The sequence below is a fragment of the Salmo trutta genome, chromosome 29 (genome assembly GCF_901001165.1).
Source record: "Salmo trutta chromosome 29, fSalTru1.1, whole genome shotgun sequence".
In the NCBI taxonomy this organism is placed as follows: domain Eukaryota; kingdom Metazoa; phylum Chordata; class Actinopteri; order Salmoniformes; family Salmonidae; genus Salmo; species Salmo trutta.
The window spans coordinates 44,085,742-44,100,135 of record NC_042985.1 but is presented as its reverse complement, the minus strand read 5'-3'; the positions used below and the strand labels follow the sequence as shown (position 1 = coordinate 44,100,135).

The 14,394-nt window shown below is 45.0% G+C and overlaps 1 protein-coding gene across 3 annotated transcripts in view; it reads left to right on the top strand.

Moving 5' to 3' along the window:
• The window catches only part of grin1b (glutamate receptor, ionotropic, N-methyl D-aspartate 1b), a 62,045-nt gene that overhangs the window by 26,387 nt on the left and 21,264 nt on the right, over positions 1 to 14,394 (top strand). For 2 of the 3 annotated variants that reach the window (XM_029722304.1, XM_029722302.1), the window contains exons 4-11: positions 4,395 to 4,457; positions 5,120 to 5,217; positions 5,594 to 5,715; positions 6,347 to 6,521; positions 7,656 to 7,800; positions 8,080 to 8,166; positions 13,954 to 14,092; positions 14,225 to 14,352. In XM_029722304.1, the coding sequence (XP_029578164.1) occupies positions 4,395 to 4,457; positions 5,120 to 5,217; positions 5,594 to 5,715; positions 6,347 to 6,521; positions 7,656 to 7,800; positions 8,080 to 8,166; positions 13,954 to 14,092; positions 14,225 to 14,352 (957 nt within the window). The remainder of the gene's footprint in view (positions 1 to 4,394; positions 4,458 to 5,119; positions 5,218 to 5,593; positions 5,716 to 6,346; positions 6,522 to 7,655; positions 7,801 to 8,079; positions 8,167 to 13,953; positions 14,093 to 14,224; positions 14,353 to 14,394) is intronic. The other variant, XM_029722303.1, reaches the window with a different exon arrangement.

The following is a 14,394-nucleotide window of genomic DNA, read 5'->3' as shown; positions in this document are numbered from 1 at the left end:
ACTGCCAATGCAGATGCTAGTGATGGGAAACCAAGGCTTTCTGAAGGCTTCGGCGCTTTCACCAAATTGTGCCTAAAAAATGAAGCTTCGGACATCATTGATGATGTACTTCTGATAAAGCGATACACACATCTGCACACTCCTTCAAAGTTAGCTGCTTAGCGATTTCAATGCATGCCTCAGAGACGCATACCTCGGAGCTTCAGTATCAAGCGTAACATCACACATGACCATAAATCGTTTTTTAATGCTGCATTCGAAACAACTGGGAACTCAGAAAAAAACAATCTTTGACTGGGAAAAATCGATTTGAACGGTCATCCAACTCAGGAACTTGGGCCTCTTTCTATAGCTCTGACCTCAAGATCACTGATGTCATGATTTGACCTCGTATTTTTCAGAGTTCCCAGTTGTATAATGCGTACACATGCTTCCCATCCGAAACAGTTCGGAACAGTTCGTGCATATACTATGACAACATTTTTTGATGTTTTTGTTAGTTTTGGTCTTCTGTAACGTTTTTTCCCCGGCTGTTCCTGCACACAACATTTTTTCTCAAGGCAAGCCGAAGTCGGTAGCCGAAGTTTACGCCCCTTCGTCGTTGATTGGTCAACTGTAGGGATTCTTCAATTAAGTGTTTGTAGTCATTCAACGAGAGACAAATCGTTTATGCACATTTTTATTTTGAGAAATACTGCACTAACATCTTAGTTAGAATTGCACAACTTAGATCTCTGCAGAAACGTGAACATTTATGATAGATTTCTTGAGTTAGATTAATTCTGACTATTTTGAGGAAGTGTATACTGGCTACGGTGTCTCAAGATGGACAAGCAGTAAAATTGCTATTTTATTCTGTTTTTGAAGCAAAGGTAATTTAAGGGAGTATGCGAGCACACTCGTTCGGTTCGTATAGGGTCTGTGCTATACGGGATCCTTGGGGCGTCCATAACCTAAACCATTACTTTCACCCAGCGGTTCCCAAACTAGGGATGTGAAAATGGGGTAGTGGGAGAATTTCCCAAATACCCAAAAAATACATATATTATAATATCGTCTTTGTATCTCAAAATCATTGTAATGTGGTTAACCTAAAAATAAAAATAAAAATTATTCAAACCTTAGATCATGGGAAAAGGCCGCACTTGACCATTGCACTTGAATCAATGACTGGCTAGGCTCAATATAGTATGAAACCACATACTATTGCAGAGACTTTGATATTACCGGACGCAATTGAAATGGTGAAAACAATGTTTGGGGAGGCAGAGGCACAGAAACTCACATCAATACCTTTTTCAGATTATGCTGTTAAACAAAAATTGATGCTATTGCTAGCAATTAAGAGGAAACTCTGCATGAACAACTTAGAAACTCCCCAGCTTATGCTGTCCAAATGGACGTTAGCTATGAGGGCCGAGATGCCCATACATTGACTTTTGTTTGCTATATATGTTGGGGGTTGCTATTCGCGAGGACATATTGTTATGTCTTACGATTCCTGAGCATGAACTGGCATAGGGAATGTTCAATGTGCTGCATGGCTATATTGACGAAAACAGATTCCATATGGGATCGAATGGTGGGCTTTTTCACAGATGGTGCTCCGTCTATGTCGTGAAGGCAGGCAGGCCTCTGCCATATGGACGCATTGTATGATACACCAAGAGCAACTGGCGGCAAAAGAGCTGAGCACAGAACTCGGAGATATACTGCAGCAGATAACTTCAAATGTACATCAAACCACAGCGCACACCTGTTTGCAAAAGTATGTGGAGATATGGGATTGGAGCATGACAATGTTCTATTTCACACCAAGCCTTGATGGTTATTGAAGGGGGGTGTTGGAAAGATTTTTATAATTGAGAGAGGAACTGTTGTCACAGTGGATGTAAACAAAAACAGACTTGGTTGACCTTCTGTGTAATGAAAAGAAAAGAACAGAAAACAGCATCAGTAAGTGTCCCACACGAGCGATGACTGCTCACCTCCAAGACTTGGAAGAGCACTTGGGACCTGCTTCCCAATCCGTTTGACTGTAATCCTGGATCAATTGACATGCCGGTAAGTGAAATCGATCAGATGATCGAGCTGTCTCCTCCTACAGAGGAGTTTTGGTTCCTGACTCAAAAGGAAAACCCTGCCATCTCCCTCTAAGCATTAATGCCACATTCAAAACGACTGGGAACTCGGAACTGGAAACTCGGAAATCTCTGACTTCCGACTTCAGTGCGTTCAAGACAACTGAGAACTCGGGATGAAACAAGCTCCAACTGGGAGAAAAACATCCAACTCAGAATTCCAACTCGGGAACTCTGGCCTCTTTCTGGACCTCCGACTTTCCGACCTAAAGATCACTGATGTTATGATTAGACCTCGTATTTTTCTGAGTTCCCAGTTGTCTTGAAAGTACCATAAAACTCATAGTAGGCTACCCTTTGCCAGCTCATATCTGTGTGAAGCTGGATTCAGTCCTCTTGTCTGCATTAAAACCAAACATCAATCCAGGTTGGATGTGACAGCAGAGATGAGGTGTGCACTGTCGTCCACGCCCCCTGACTTTGAGAAGCTCCAACGCGACATGCATCAAGCACACCCATCTCATTAGTGGTGGTGAGATAAGAGACATTTGCAATTGACTGTCATAGCCCCACATTAAAAGTATGTGACGTTTGACTTTACCAGTGTAATCCACTTTCAATTTCTATAAATTTAAATCGCAGACTGTCGGCCACACTAGCACCTGAAACTAGCATAGGTTACAACTACCTGGACGGAAAACAGTGATACACATAACACACATCACCTCTTCTACGGGCGTGTGGGGGAGGGCTGGGAGCCAGCGGACCATTCAAACCTTTTTTGCAAGACAAAATTCTCCATACCTCCAAGGGAGGCGTTGACAATGACGTGATTTTGGGGGTATAGCAACGCCAGACTAATATGTCATTAATATAATTCATGTATGATTAGCTTCACACATAGATATAGACTATATTTATCATTGTTATGTTTTTGTGTACATCATTGGGTTTACATTGTAGACCTGAGCAGGTCTATATCATTTATATCATTGGAATGAAATACTACTGAAAATACGCAATATATAGTATATACATGTAACGGCCGTCGTATTGAGTAGACCAAGGTGCAGCGGGAAAATGCATACTCATCTTCTTATTTATTATAAAAGAAGGAAAAACCAAAAGAAACACGTATACAAAAACGAACGAACAAACGAACGAACGAACGAACGAACGAACGAACGAACGACACTAAACAGTCCCGTCAGGTGCTACATACACTAAACAGGAAATAACTACCCACAATTCCCCTTACCAAAACACCCCTATACATAGGACCATCAATCAGAGGCAATGAGGAACAGCTGCCTCCAATTGAAGGCCAAATCAATAAACTAAACATAGAACTAGAAAGACTAGACTAGAACATAGAAATATACTAACATAGAACATAAACCAAAACCCCGGAACACTCTAAACAAACACCCCTCTACAAAACACATAGCCCAACAAACCCCGAAACACTCTAAACAAATACCCCCTGCCACGTCCATACCAAACTAATATAACAAATAACCCCTTTACAGGTCAGGACGTGACAATACACAATATACTGTATGTACACAGTATATACACACCATATTTAGCTGATTTATCCAAAGATCCAAGACTCTGGTCCCAAACCTTGTGGTATTTAAGGGATATTTAAGGGACTCTGCACTCAGTGCTGTTGCTGAGAACTTCATTCTTGTAGCCTTTAGCTTTGTGTCTAGACAGACCATCTGCATGTCATATTGTATTATATCAACATACAGTTTTTTAAAATAATAATTCAAGAGGAATAATCGAGAAACATAATTTGGATATTTAGTAAAATATACTAATGAAGAGAACTTGCTGGCTGGTACCTTTTCAGATACAGGATCTGTGAAAAATTGTCCAAGAGCAACACTAAGACATTATTTTTCCCGGAAAATCTATTTGCTTAGTACATTTCCTACAGTCCTATTTCATTATGCTACATTTAGATATTAATGCTGTTTCAGTTAGATACATTGGTGAACATGCTACATTTGCCATTGGCCTTCCATTTGAGAATGACTATAGACTACTGAATGAGCAATGTCGCTGGGGGATATTTTTGGTTCCCACAACACCATGGTGGAGCATGCCTGTGTCAGACAGTTAAAACCTAAGGAATCTGTGATGCTGTGAGCAGGCCTTCGATGTTTTTGCAAGCCCCAGTGTTAGGAATCCCAAGTTGAAGCAGAAAAGTGGAGATTTGTTGGAATGCTTTACTGCACACCATTTATAACTGTTTATAATATCCTTCTGTGTCTGCATATTTTCTCTGTGCACATTACTCATCAGAATAAAAACAAGAACTATGAAAACCTCGACCAACTGTCCTATGACAACAAGCGAGGACCCAAGGTATACTTGCATGGTCAATGCACGCCGCCCACCAATTCTCTGAACGTAGCCACTAGAAACTAGAAAGTCAAACAGTCAACAACTGATTCCAGAGATATCCTTATCCTGGTAGCACGTCTTTTTACATTTTCTTTTATGATTTCAGTCGAGAATGGGTTTTTAGTATATTTTCAGCAAATGAAATGCCCCCTCCAACCTTTTTTATTTTTGTGTAAAGGGTTGCATGTGTTCAAACCAAGGAGATTGCAAGTCTATTACTTTGACAAAGTTTGTGGAGATCTGGACGTGTGGGACAGGCACAATCCAGATGGCACCTCCTACCTTTCTGCAGCATTTCCTTCTTCTTTTGTTCTTTGGGAAAGAAACCACCACCACCCTCCTCCCTTCCTCCACCACTTTGATTTGCGGTTGCATCAATCTTCTTCTCCCTCTACTTCTAACTTGCACGTTCCTCTTTGGAGTCTTGATAACCCTCAGTTTGCATGCATAAATGCAGAATTTTTTTTCCTACCAGCTTCGATTTTTTTCAGTTAAACAGATTATCTTGGAACCTTTTTCTCCATTTCTTCCACCCTCGCCAAAAAAGAAAAAGAGGAGCTGAAGACAGCATGGTTCAGGGCTGAGTCCTTCTCCTCCTTGCTAATTTTGTCCCCTAACTGCAGGCAGAGAAAGTTCTCCTGTTCAGCCAAGACACCAACCTGACATCGATGCTGCTGGAGGCCAAGGACCTGGAGGCTCGCGTCATCATCCTCTCTGCCAGGTCAGCTCCCGTCTACATCCCTCACTGCACTACACCTCTAAACCTCATATACCACACAGACACATGTCTTTATTATGAGGCCATCGGGACTCAATGACATCATTATACAGTAGTGGTATATAGTAATACAGGTTACATACATGCAGTATATATTATATAATATTAATATAATAATAATATATTAATAATGAAAACACAAATATACTGTGTCCCTATGTTATTGGTACCCTGGCCAGTAGTGGTCCTGTACATTTTGGATGAACTAACCATTTATTGCACCGAGCAAAATAAACATTGATATGTATTGTACTCTTGGTGTAGTCACTGGAGATTGACTGGAGCTGCCATTGTGGTAATGATGTGTATCTGACTGTAGCGAGGATGAAGCGGCGTCGGTCTACAAAGCTGCGCGCCAGCTCAACATGACGGGTTCTGGCTACGTGTGGCTGGTTGGAGAGAGGGAGATGTCTGGTAAAGCTTTGAGTGAAGCACCAGATGGTATGTCCTGCTCCTATACCCTATGCCTCTCTCACAGACTGTGCGACAGATCGGTCATGCTGGCCACATTGCTTTATTATTCAAATGTTTTATCCTCATCGGCAAATCAGTGTGGTGTGTAATACATTGAATGTTTGAACGTTTAAACATTTGTTTGTTTAAAGGTTTAAAACAAGTGATTTCTCATTGTACTGTGCTTTAAATGTCTAACATCTTTTGTTTGTTCCATTTTTAGTTTGTGTGTTTTTTTCAGTAGACAACAAATGAAATAGAGGTTTTGGTAATCTACATTGCTTTGAATTCACGTTAATATGAGAGTCTGGCTCTCATGAGCTAATTTAGAAAAAGTGTGTTGCTACCCCCACATTGAAGTGTAACAGAAAGCCGATGGTAAGCTACAACCACATTTTTTTTTTACCTGGCTACATGTATGACACGTCTGTACATAACCTTCACTTCAACATGCTCACTTTGCCCTAACCCATGTTCTGTACAGTATCATCCCCAACCTAACTCCTATCCTTAATAGGTACTTGTTGTTTCTGTATAAGCAAGTTTAATGTTCATGGCCTAATATTAGCAATCTCATGTCGAGTGCTTCTCTAAAATTGGGATTTTGTTGACTGGTCAGGCTTGCTCGGCCTTCAGCTCATCAACGGCAAGAACGAGTCGGCGCATATCAACGATGCCGTGGCCGTGGTGGCACAGTCCATCCAGGAGCTCTTTGAGAAGGAGAACATCACAGAACCGCCTCGCGGCTGTGTAGGCAACACAAACATCTGGAGGACTGGACCGCTCTTCAAACGGTAAGGTCACAAGTAAGAGTGAGAGTAACTAAACAAAACACACATTTTTTTGTTTTTGTTTATTTGCACACAGTCAGAAGTAGGTCTGAGTCAGCTTGAAATAACCAGAAAATAACCAGAACAGTCGTGTGCCAAAACATAAAACTGAACATGCTGACCCAGGCACCCGAGGTTGCTGGGAGACAGGGGAGGGAGGGCAGCCTGAAAACAAGGCCTCCTTTCTGAGCAGTTCTAATTGGAAGTGGACCAAGTCAGACCCCTGAAAATCATCCCTGTTTCATTGTGCATTCTCTGAGAAATTAAGCTTAGTTTCCATTGGCATTTAGGGCCATGCAGGTCAAATTCAAGTCGGGTTGGGCTAGCCTTGGTGGGTACATCTCGAATTGCATTTCCTTTGCCTCCAAAATGTAGTATCTGGCTTTTGGCAAGACTACATAGACAGAACTCAGAATTAAGGGGATAGAGGATTCTACATCAGAGGACTTAGGGTGCGTTTGTAAATACACTTTGGCTATCAACTCCGATTCCAGAGCACTCTCGCCTGAGTGTCCCAGAGAGCAGAATAACTGATTCATTCACGAATGCTCAACACCCGTTGAATATGGCCGGTGTCAGTAAACGTTGTTGCCAGCCACACAGTTACAGTCACCAACGCTCTGGATAACATGAAAACAGCCTAACCAGTTCGGCTAGGGCAAGTAAAATGATCAGAGTGAGGTGTTCTCTCATTTATGTCTGGAAGTAGCCAGCCAGTTAGCTTGGGTGCTTGACTGCTGTTGTGTCGTCAGAATGCTCGCAGCAACCCTGATCCTCGGCCAGAGCGTTGAGTGTGCGCTCTGAATGCTCCGAGAGCGAAACGCTAGGAATATATGTATGGACAATCTGACAACATTCTGAATTTACAAATGCACAGAGCGCACTTTGAGCGCACTCTGGCACTCCAGATTGAATTTATGAACACAAACTTAATTCGAAATGCATTGCATTATTGTTCCAAAAACATCACCCTCCTCCCTTCATCCTCATTGTTTTCAATCTCCCATCTCACCCGCTCTCATCAACCAAGCCCATCATGTCATATTGGCATGATTTGTCTGATGATGCCATCCCTCCGATCTCCCCGCTGGACTCTAGAGTGCTGATGTCATCCAAGTACCCAGATGGCCTGACAGGACGCATCGAGTTTAATGACGATGGTGACAGGCGGTTTGCTACCTACAGCATCCTCAACTACCAAAAGACCAGGCTGGTGCAAGTAGGCATTTTCAATGGCACCCAAGTACGGAGGTTTTTATTAAATGTTTTATGTTACCAGTTGTACATAATACAGTATTTTTTTAATTAAGTGTTACATTAAGTAATTATGCCTTGGTGCTATCATTTTGTGCTTGTGTTATGATCAAATGTATAAAACCAAGTTGTATGGGGAACATTAATATTTGGGGTGGTTTGTACATAGAGGTGAAATGACTAGCCCAATTAAATTAGCGTGCCATATGATTGTACTGTCTGAATTACTTTTTCCCATTCTAGCCATTCTATTTCTTTGGTTTTGTAGGTGGTGATGAATCCGCAGAGGAAGATCATTTGGCCAGGAGGAGAGACGGAGAAGCCAAGAGGATACCAGATGTCTACCAGACTAAAGGTAGCTACTACGTCCTGCACATGGCCGTAGCCAGGATCTGAGGTTTAGTGAGGTCTGGAGGGGGAGGGGATGTGGGCTTTATCCTCCCCATCCAATACATTTTTGGAAAGTTCAATTTAATTTAGCTCTAAAATGCTATTTGGAGAACAGCAAAAACAAGCAAAAATTAACCCTGCCATTATCACATTGGTTGCTGAAGCTTCATTCACCTCAGTCGATCTACAAACACATAGCCTATTAGCTATACAATTTGCTTCTACACATTAACTCAGCACCGGGATTATCAGGAATCAAGGTAAGACCCGAGTGCAGACTGTGTGAAGTAACAATGTTTATTGTAACAACAGGGGCAGGCAAACAACAGGTCAAGGCAGGCAGGGGTTGATAATCCAGAGTAGAGGCCAAGGAACCTGACGGCAGGCAGGCTAAGAGTCAGGACAGGCAAGGGTCAAAACCAGGATGATGAGAAAAAGAGAGACTGGGGAAAAGCAGGAGCTGAGACAAACCGCTGGTTGACTTGAACAAACAAGACGAACTGGCACAGACAGACAGAAAACACAGGTATAAATACCCAGGGGAAGATGGGCGACACCTGGCGACACCACGCAGATCAGAGCGTGACAGTACCCCCCCTCTAGGGACGCCATCTGGTGTCCTACCTGGACGCATACCTGGTTGAGCGGGGTGTTGGCGTTGGAATTCAGAGATGAGGCCTGGGTCCAGGATGTCCTTAGCGGAGACCCAGCACCTCTCCTCCAGGCCATAACCCTCCCAGTCAACCAGGTACTGGACTGGAAACCCCTTCCCCGAAGTCAAACCTTCAGGAGACGTCTCACCCTGTACGCCGGTTGGCCGTCGATGAGACAGGGGAGAGGGATAGGCCTGGAAAAAGGGCTGTGAGACATGGGTTTAGATCTAGACACATGAAAAGTAGGAAGTATACGGAGGGTATGGGGCAACAGAGGACTAACAGCAGAGGGACTATTGATTTTGGAGCAGGGGGGAAAGGTCTCGGCTTCTGGGGGTGTAGCCGCGGGGCTATAGCAGCGTCACATTTACGTGTCCTTAAAAACAGATTGTAACCAATTATAAAAACACTATTCATTGGGTTACGATGTGTAGCACATGCAAAACTTCATAGCCTATTTTTTTGTTTTGTTTTTAGGCTACTTTCCTAGAACAATAATTGTCCCCATCAAGGTTCAGCTGTCAGAGATTGTAGCTCTAAATTCATTAGGGTTTTGCATGCATAGGCCTATAGGCTTGCCCACTGCATGATATTAATATAAAATATATTAGCATTTTCAACTCTAGGCCTACTGATGGTTTGTCACAAAAAAATGTGTATATAGGTATAGCGATTGTGCCTACACTGGTATTGGTATGTTCGCTCTAACCAACAGCTTGCAGATACAGCGCAGGTACAGCCTACTAGATGATGAGATTATTATGGATAAAAGTACGAGATAATTTCTATTTGTCAAATGGCAGCCAAGCATCGATCATCATTTCGCCAGAATAAAACCCTAGATATTTATTGAAAGGAGCATCAGCATCATCACTGTGCACTTTCACCACCCTGTGAAATTAATAACTTATTTAATCTGTAGCCCAATAAACTGCCTGCTTTCTCATGTGAAATTTTTTTATCCGACATGTTAGGCTACTTTACTCACATAAAAAGGTTGGATGGAAGCCTGGTTAATGTCAAGCCATTTTGAAGATACTGGAATTTGTGTTTGTGATGAACATGCACAGGCCTACAGGATACTTTTGATGTAGCCTACTTAGATGAGAAACATGTGACTGGTTGTGTTTCTGGCACATATAAAAGGTAATACGTTTTAAAGTTTAATTATAAATATTAAGGCCATACTGAAGCTTTAGCTTCTATGTGCGCAAAGAATAGCCGCTCGGATTGGAGAGGAGGCAGAGCGTGTGTTAAGCTCTTCTGAAAATTGGCCTGCGGGAGCATATGTGGACACGTTATTATAGGATGACTTGGGAGAATGATGATCTGCAACTGACAGCGCATTCAGTATCAGTGTAACGATCGTCGTGCAGGAAGGAAGAAGTGGACCAAGGCGCAGCTGGGAGCGAACACATGTTTATTGAACACACTGGAATTAAACATGTACACAAAATCAAGAAAACTGTCGATACGTTACGTGCTCAAAACAAAGAGACAACAACCCACAAACATCGTGGGGGAAAAGGAACTTAAATGTGATTCCCAATCATCACAAGCGACAGCTGTCTGATTGGGAAATCACCCCCGAGCCCAACATAGAAATAAAACACAAAGAAAGGCTATAACCAAAACATAGAAAATAAACCATAGAAATGCCACACCCTGACCAAAATAGCAGAGTTCACCTGGTCAGGGCGTGACAGTACCCCCCCTCCAACGGTGCGTACTCCCGGTGCACCAACCTAAAGTCTATTAGGGGGGGGGACCCGGGTGGGCGCCTCACCCTCGGTGGAGGCTCTGGCCCCGGGCGTGTTTCTCCCCCTGCCTCCACCCTAGCCCTACCCCTCTGGCCCGGACTGGACCACGGTGGAGCGGCATGCTCAGGCTCCGAAGCGGAGCCGCCGACCGGAACAGGACTGGTCACCGGTGGACCGGACACAGGCCGTGCCGGACTGTGGACACGCGCCGTGGGCCTGGTGCGGGGAACAGGGACGGGCCGGACAGGACCGGGGACACGCACCACCAACCTGGTGCGGGGAGCAGGGACGGGCCGGGCCGGACTGGGGACATGCACCACTAACCTGGTGCGGGGAGCGGGGACGGGCCGGACAGGACTGGGGACACGCACCACTAACCTGGTGCCGGGAGCAGGGACGGGCCGGGCCGGACTGGGGACACGCACCACTAACCTGGTGCGGGGAGCAAGGACGGGCCGGACAGGACTGGGGACACGCACCACTAACCTGGTGCGGGGAGCGGGGACGGGCCGGGCCGGACTGGGGACACGCACCACTAACCTGGTGCGGGGAGCGGGGACGGGCCGGACAGGACTGGGGACACGCACCACTAACCTGGTGCGGGGAGCAGGGACGGGCCGGGCCGGGGACACGCACCACTAACTTGGTGCGGGGAGCAAGGACGGGCCGGACAGGACTGGGGACACGCACCACTAACCTGGTGCGGGGAGCAGGGACGGGCCGGACAGGACTGGGGACACGCACCACTAACCTGGTGCGGGGAGCAGGGACGGGCCAGACAGGACTGTGAACACGTACTGGTGACCTGAAGCGTGGAGCTGGTTTAGCCACTCGTCCTGGCTGGATGCCCATCCTAGCACGGCATGTGCTGGGCATGTCCACCGGAAGCACCGGGCTGTGCGGGCGCACTGGCGACACAGCGCGCAACTCCGCTTCCCATGGCTTGGTGCGGGGAGCAGGGACGGGCCGGACAGGACTGGGGACACGCACCGTGGGCTTGGTGCGGGGAACAGGAACGGGCCAGACAGGACTGTGAACACGCACTGGTGACCTGAAGCGTGGAGCCGGTTTAGCCACTCGTCCTGGCTGGATGCCCATCCTAGCACGGCATGTGCTGGGCATGTCCACCGGACGCACCGGGCGCACTGGCGACACAGCGCGCAACTCCGCATACCATGGCTCCTCCTCCAGATCTTCCCTCTGCAGGTCCTCAATCAAACGCCTCATCTCCTTCTCTTCCTCCGCCGTCATCCCCCACGAGAGCAGTGGTCTGGGCTCTTCCTCTGCCCTTCCGGACCACCCCATTAGCCCCCCAAATTTTTTTTCTTGGGGCTGTTTTCCGGGCCTCCTCGACCGCCGCCTGCGACTCCGTCTACCGGCTGGCTTTTCCTCCTCGACCTGGGAATCCGTCCGCCAGGGTCCTTTCCCCGACATGATCTCCTCCCAGGTCCAGAACTCCTTTCCCTCGCGAGCCCATCTCTCGCGCTCCTTTTCCTCCCGCTGCTTGGTCCTGGTTCGGTGGGTTGTTCTGTAACGATCGTCGTGCAGGAAGGAAGAAGTGGACCAAGGCGCAGCTGGGAGCGAACACATGTTTATTGAACACACTGGAATTAAACATGTACACAACATAAAGAAAACTGTCGATACATTACGTGCTCAAAACAAAGAGATAACAACCCACAAACATCGTGGGGGAAAAGGAACTTAAATGTGATTCCCAATCAGACTTCACAAGCGACAGCTGTCTGATTGGGAAATCACCCCCAGCCCAACATAGAAATAAAACACAAAGAAAGGCTATAACCAAAACATAGAAAATAAACCATAGAAATGCCACACCCTGACCAAAATAGCAGAGTTCACCTGGTCAGGGCGTGACAATCAGAAGTAAAAATACAGCCAGACTGACCTGCTACTGTGCCTGATCCAAATAGAATGAAACATGTAAATCACAATCTGACATTATTCAACTGACATTTTTACTGTAGCCTAGAGTAGAAGTTAGTACTCGCTTGAAAACAAGAATGAAATTATTCATTGCATTGTGGTGTTGTAGGCTAGTCTGCAATTTTATTGCCCCAAAACAAAATCAATAGGGGAGCTTGTTGAGCTGTTTGTCATGTCTACTTTCATGCGCAATGATGCACCTTGCGTCTCCACTGCCTTTTAGGTATTCCTATTTGTTCTTGTGGTTTCATATTGAAAATGTATGCAGCTTTGAATGCTTTTATGTGTGGTATGATTGCTCGTTAGCCTATACCAGATCTGGACAAATGATCCACCTAGCACTATTATCACTATGATAGAGGGCAGGATGGATCGTTAGACTGGTAGACTATACTGACCTGTGGTATAGTAAAAGTTAGCATACGGAAAAGCGTAGTGCATAAGGGAACTACCAAAACACCTTGATATAGGGGAGGTGCATGCAAGCAGATGAGGAAATTTGGCTAGTTATATAGTAAAACCTGCAACTAGATCATGTAAACCAGGTAAAATAATGCATTACCCTCCCCTGTGCCAAATTAAAAAAACACACAACCCTCCCCAAAGCAAAGAAAATACGTTTGACAACCCTCCCCTATTTCGGAACCCCCCCCCCAGTAAATTGCAATCTGTCCCTTAGCAAAAGGTAAACAAATATGTTTGCTTTACATAACTTTTTTTGTGTGCAGTTTTAAAGCTAATTTACTGCAATTCTACACATTTTGCCATGGGTTGGGGAGATTTGTTTTTCCAGTTTTAAAAGCAAATTTCCTGCAATTCTACACATTTTGCCATGACTTATGCCATGTTAATATTATATCTAAGTGACAGGGACTAACAAAATCAATGGGGGCCCCCTAAAGGTCAGGACCCCTGGGCACATGCCCTGCGTGCCTGGTTGGTAATGCGGCTATGATTACTAATGGTTTAGATAGCTGGCAAGACTAACTAGACTAAGTTGCCAATCTAAAATATTTTATGAGATGGGCTCATTGAGTGACTGTCGGTGAGTGACATACTGTACATCAAGAGAAAAAACAAGTTTAGAAGTTACACCTACTACTCTAACTCTCAACAGTAAGTAGAAAAAACTGAGGTCTGGACCTTGGTGGCCTCGTGCAGCTACTGCCCTGGTCTTGCATAACCGGGGTTGTATTCACTAGGAACCAAATGGCTAGAAATGGAGAGGGACCTACCTGAATTTGTCCAATTGTTTCTGTTGAAAACATTTTCTGTGGCAAAAACATTTGCTACGGTGTGCACTAATGCATACACCCAAGCACTTGTTCCTTGTGTTGAATGTCTGTGCCAAAATGTGCTGGCGCCATACTTGTCCTTCTCTATTGTTCGCAGATAGTAACCATTCATCAGGAGCCATTTGTCTATGTCCAACCCACAACAAGTGATGGAACTTGCCAAAAAGAAAAAACTGTAAATGGACTTAAAGATGTCCAAAAGGTTATATGCACTGGCCCCAATGGAACCATCCCAGGTAATAAGACAGCACAGGATATACACAAGTATTAGTTCAGTATAGTGTCAGTCTGTATTGGCTGTATATGTTGATTTGCTCTCAATATCGTTTTTTTCGGCTGATTTTGTGTTTGTCGTTTGTCCATTATAGGACAGCCTATAGTACACCAATGCTGCTACGGCTTTTGCATTGACCTCTTGATTAAACTAGCGGATACCATGAACTTCACCTATGAGGTTCATCTGGTGGCTGATGGGAAGTTTGGTACACAGGAGCGGGTAAGTAAGATGATCATATGGTTCTGCAGCTTTAGAACCGAA